The following is a 5,987-nucleotide window of genomic DNA, read 5'->3' as shown; positions in this document are numbered from 1 at the left end:
GCCATCTCCTATTATGCAATTACATCCCAAGCAATCTACATCACCGTATATAAAACCAATTCATCGCAACCCATGGTATTTAAATTTTTCAAAGCATTTTTCACAACCTTTTGCTTTTAGCAATAGTTGCATAATTCGCTAAGGCTGATGATCCACAACTCGCTCACAATACCGCACCTAAATGGAGATCGTCTATTTTGACGTCTAATCTCCTGCAATTTTGGTGAGTTGGCCGCCGTATTATGAAAGTTTTTGTGAGCCACATCAGTGAAAAAAGGTTGCGGGACAATAAATGTACTACACTGCTATTGTTTGAAAATGTGACAGCTTATAGCCTATATTCAATCCATGAAGTCTCTTTGTTCTGTAGAAACAATTCGTTCTTTTATTTATAAATGTTGGCCGGAATGCTTGCTGGCTGGGGAATCTGTTTCGCTAATCAGACGGACTTACGGTGGTACTGAAGGCCTTTGTCTAATATTTGCGCAAATCGTATGACCTTTGATGCAACTATCGACAATAATAATAGGGTAGACAACAATTCAAAATGCCGTTTTCTTTGTTTTAAGATATGTGCTATTCACTTTGTTGTTGTGTAATATAACCCGAACAATACCCTTTTCATCGTTGTTGTGTAATAATACCCTGCTTGACCTTCAACAAAACAAAAAAACAGTCACAAAAGGTCATTATTAAGCCACTATTGGAAGTGTAGTTTGTCGTCGTGTTTGGTTTCTGAATTCTACCTTGGTATGACCTAGTAGTTAACAGAAGCCGGAACGCCCTTCCGTTTAGAAGCTAGTGGCTATGTCCCTAATTGTTAACTTAACCAACTTTGTTTTCTCATTTTAGGAAAACTTTACCCAGTCTTCAAACACTTTCAGCCCAGATACATTGTTTTTATCTAGCCTACATTTAATTATTAACATCCCAAATATTTTTTTCCTTGCACAATTTTTATCTGACCGGAGAAGAACAGTTTTGGCCTTTACTTTACTGTATGGCTATATGTTCCAAAGTGTACATCAATGTTAAGATTTTCATTAATAACCACGATAATTGCAACCAAACAAATTCAAACGCCACTGCTGTATTAATTAGTAGAAGTGCAAACAACTTTTTATCCGAAAGAGAACCCAACCTCCTAAGCAAGGAACATTTTTTTATAAAAAGAGTAGACAGCAATTCATTTACATGCAGTAGTTTTTCCTATTTTTCAAAAAGCTTAACTCCAAAACAAGATTTACTCAGTAATTTCGGATGAAACGTAAACTTTACTAAATAACACTAGCAATGATATTACAGAACATGTGTGTTGTTGTCATTTAAGTGGGTAAGAGTTTCCTGATGTGTAACTAAACACACATTTATTTTGGTTGTATTTAGGAGTTACGGTAATCCACTCACATCAGTTGAAGTTTACGATCCAACCTCAGATGTCTGGACACATGCTTTTGATCTTGACAAACCAGTTTTTGATGCGACTGTTGTTGTTGTTGTTTAAGATGTGTCTGCAATCGACATCCGGCGTCAATGTTCGGTTTTAAACTCAGTGATTTTTAGCATGCGGGTTGCAATGTATATGTCATGTGTTCGTGGGTGTTTTTCTTGCCATATGTTGTTACAATTGTTGAAATTTTTCTTCCTTATAGAGGCCCCGTCATAATTTCCGTAAATTTGTTTCTCAGCCTAGCTGTTACCTCCAATAGCGTAATATCACTAACAATCTGCATGCAATGAAAACATAAGCACGTTTAGATGGGAAAACTATGCACACAAGTCCAAAGCTCTCGTGTTATTTCCAGGACACTACTCTAAAAAAACAAGCAAAAATATTCAAAATAGGCACGCTGTTAAGTCTGCGTATTCTAAGTTTTGCGCGCCCTGTCGGTTGCCTACTCAACCTAACGGACAAGTCGGCCCTGCGTCTTGTATTATCACCGTCCTTTTCATTGATTTGAACCACTCAAAATCATTAATTCGCGTTCAGCAAACATGTCTGCTTCCTTATTGCTTTTCTCTGTTCCAATTTTACGAAGACATTCGGCAAGGAAAAGGTAATTTTTCCTAATTCAATTATTTCATGTTGGAGGCTGTTGATGTAGCAGAAACTTGACCAACTCCTGGTTTATATCATTAACATGTGGCTTCAAGTTAAAGTCAAAAGCAATTCACCCTCCAGACAATGTGATTTGTTTTCAATGTATTTTGTCTGTTTGTAAAGATTCAATATGACGCAATAATTTTTTTGCATTTTTTGTACCTTCTTTCAAAAGTACAGGTAATGTCAATTCTCGAAATCGCGTTAAAGAGCAACGTTGTGGAAAAGTCCATGATATGTGGTTAGAGTCTGAGATACAAAAAAATACCACACCTCGGACTTCTTTGGCAACGTCGAGTATGTGGTGATGTTGCAAAAACAAAACTACTCTTGATTCAAACCTGAACAATTCCATTAATTTTATGGTGCATTCGACAAAATTATAATATAACGACGTCGTCATCACAACCTCAACGGCTTTTCGTAACTAACTTTTTGCCCACCTTCAGTTCATTTGTGACGTCACCGTTTAATCTACGTTTATTTCAACCAACTAATCTAAGTCGAAGAAACTTCAATGAAAACATTCACACAAAACATCGGTATTTACATTGAAATAATATACAGTCTCCCGAACAAGGAATGCAGGACTTCCTCATTTACATCATTCAAGCGTCTTGCGTTCATTCGGGATCAGGGTATTCTCGGAAATCTTGGTTCAATTGAGCGAACCCCACACGATCATTGGCGTAGTCGAAAGTGGTGTAGTAATTTCCAAGGAAGACGTCGCCGATGAGCCAAGCATTGAAATCCATTATTGCCCCGAAACCAATGAGACATGCTGTCGGCTCCTGCGACATATCGACTCACCGTAAAATATTTTGTATTCAATACAAAATGTCTCTTCTGGCAAACAATATTTATATATAACTTATCAGCATCCTTTAACATTATATAAACATGTTAGTTGTTATATCTTCTCGACCGATATATCTACTCCAGTTGGTTTAACACCGAAGTAATACCATTTACCTTTAATGTGTACTGCTCAGGTGTGAGTATGTAGTTGATGCCTGACAGCGTGATGGTTACATTCGGCAGTTTTGGAATCGTTGCGCAGGAAATCACACCATAGTCATTAGCTCCAAGAATAGTTCTAATCTTTTCGAGTTCATTCGGAAATACATAAATAAATGGCCACTCCACAACGATTACGGCGTTGCAGCCACCGACACAAAATTGTGCGTCATCTTCTTTTCCAATCCTCATACCGTCCATGGCAATTTCCCATGCCCCCTGCATTATAGTGATATGGATTACAATCATACTTGTGAGTTATATTTGACAAACATACATTTTGAACAGTATGATAGTTGAACTCTCCAGTGAATCTTGTGGGATCCACACCGCCCAAGTACAACTCTCCACCATCACGTTTAAACGGATCCCTAAAAGCGAACGTCATTCAAAATGTTACAATAACTACATATTGTATATAGTATGCTACTTGACCTGTTTAAATACAATGAGAATTGATTCCATGGCACTACTCCCTGCACATACATTTGGCCAAACACATTTAGCCCCTTTTCAGAAGATGTATCAGGATATCCAATTCCTAGGCAACCATCAAATTGAGCTTCAGAGTAAGCGTCATTATAAATCCTGATTGCTTCAACAAATGTTTGGTTAAAACTCTTCACGCCACCGATCTAAAATGTATGGGGATATTTCATCGACTGTTTTGCCAATGTGCAATGGGTTATATTTGTTGAGTTTACGCAGATCCATAGATTTAAGCCTATAAGTTTTACGTTTAAGGAAGGAAAGAAACATTCAAAGTTTAACGTCAAACGAAATGCTTTTGTTGTTTTACAAAGTGTCTCAAACAAATGTTTTAAATATCGGAATCGGCAAGGAAATGTCGCGATAACAATGGGCAATCCGGGAAATAATCCTGCAGCTACAGGAATATTGTTATAATATTATTGAGTTGTGTCTTTCGGATAAAAACTAATTTAACTTTGCTTCAATCGCGTACAAAAAATCGCTTCATCATCTCACCATTAGCACGTCCTGGCCAAATAAACCACTAACTACATCGTCATGATATTTCAATCCATTTGTAGTATAGGTTAAAGATGCATTGCTGTTGTATTTGCGATGTCTTGCTGCAGAAGATTAGTTGTAGGTATTTAATAATGGTTTAGTGTTTGCATTGCAAACGAATTAACAAAACAGATGATCTTACCACAAGCAACATCGGATCTTCTGCATTTAATTGATGGCAACCAAAAAAATGAAGACCATGTGGTAATTTGCACAGCGAACAACTGAGGGGGCGTCCCTATTTCGATCTCTCCAACATATACGGTCTGAAAAAGCACTTGATAGTTTAATCTATTCGTACAATGACCATATACGTACATTTTCGTAATTGGTGAGCTGTTCGCGACCTTTTCCAACACCAGCAGAATCGAACTTTACATATTTACTGTGCTGTGTGTATTTGATGTTCTCTGTTCCCCGTTCTTTCACGTCCCTGTGTTTTTTTCTGTGCTTCTGAAGTTTTACACTAAACACAAGTTACTCTGTCACTATAACAACAAGGTAAAACGCTAGGACATTTACAATTCGCGCACTATTTCCGTAAATATGTGACAAAGCACGCTTTGGATAGGAAAAACCTTAATCCGCATCACTTACATGTGACCGCAGCTCAATGTTTCCAACAGCAGAAGAAATACAATAACTTTCATCTTGGTGTCAACATACAACAAAGCAGTGAGTTATTGAATAAATTATACCAAACTAATCCTGTGGCACAACGTTTTAATTTTATAAGCTATTGTGATCAGGAGAGACGAGATGCGAAACCCTTCGCGTTTCCAAGGATTGTGTGATGAACACGAAACAATGAACAACTTCATAAACAGAATCTTCGGCAATAAATGCACGGAAGTCGTTTCAGAAGTTGCTGATCTAGAAAGAAGTAAAATCCATTGTCTAGGTTTCTGTTGCTCTCGCGTTGTTATTGTTGATACAGACCGGCGAGCTTCCAAGTATCTTTTCTAATCACTATCCTGAAACCGCATGTAAAAAATTTCTTTTCATCAACACGGTTCGGTTACAATACCGGTGTTTCGTGTTTCTCACACAAAAACAACTACGCAGATGAAAACGTACCGTCTTTCGAAATAGAACGCTGTATAGATACTTTATTTCTGCCGATCAGTTGCAGCGACTGCTAATGTGTAAAAATGGAGCAACATGTTTGTGTTTTTTCTATATTATGGGGTGTAGCTTTAGTTCAAAATTAACAGCCAGAGCAAGGTGTGTTTTTTCCCAAACAATGATAATTAAAACAACAACACACCCAAGAGATTCGTTCAATCTTTTAGTATTCCGATGCACGTAAACGTAACCATTCATGCGATACATGGTCAGAATCGCACGTCCTGGACTAACACGCATGAAAAGTGTTTTTCCAAATTTACCAGAGAGGCCAATAAATGAACCCTACTGGAAGAAGACCCAAACAATATACCCCGTGAAACCGCATAGCTCCTGTAGCACAGCTGGCAAAGCGTTGGGCCCTGGGTTACGAAGCCTGTAAACCTAAGGATCCCAAAACGATAGCTACGATCGCCAAGTAAAGACTTACGCAGCTGGGCGATCATGCAATTGTGTGAAACATTACTTTGTTCTTGTTTGTCATGTTGTTGATTTATTTTTTCCAAACATTCTTCAAATTAAATCTGGTTTAGTGTTAAACCAAAAAGCATCAAATTATCTACAGTGTAACATTTACAACAGTTAATGATATTACTTAATTCACACATGATGTATTTAAAGTTACATGAACAAATATTTCATATAAATGCAAACAAGGAAGCTAAGAAAATTCCTGAACAAAGTTTTGTTGACTTTAAAACCTGACAGGAGG

At 37.4% G+C, this 5,987-nt stretch overlaps 1 protein-coding gene across 1 annotated transcript; it reads right to left on the bottom strand.

Annotated features, from left to right (window-relative positions):
* Positions 1-2,724: 2,724 nt before the first annotated feature.
* Positions 2,725-5,482, bottom strand: LOC145903269 (cathepsin D-like). Its single transcript, XM_082991376.1, has 8 exons — positions 5,418-5,482; positions 4,469-4,616; positions 4,293-4,416; positions 4,106-4,212; positions 3,605-3,753; positions 3,396-3,489; positions 3,074-3,337; positions 2,725-2,892 (listed from the first exon to the last, which is right to left on the bottom strand). Exons 1-8 carry the CDS (start codon positions 5,480-5,482, stop codon positions 2,725-2,727), a joined length of 1,119 nt encoding a protein of 372 aa, XP_082847502.1.
* Positions 5,483-5,987: the final 505 nt, after the last annotated feature.

This window comes from Ascidia mentula, chromosome 1 (assembly GCF_947561715.1).
Source record: "Ascidia mentula chromosome 1, kaAscMent1.1, whole genome shotgun sequence".
NCBI lineage: Eukaryota > Metazoa > Chordata > Ascidiacea > Phlebobranchia > Ascidiidae > Ascidia > Ascidia mentula.
Note: the sequence above shows the minus strand (reverse complement) of the source record. Positions and strands in the feature narration are given on the sequence as shown.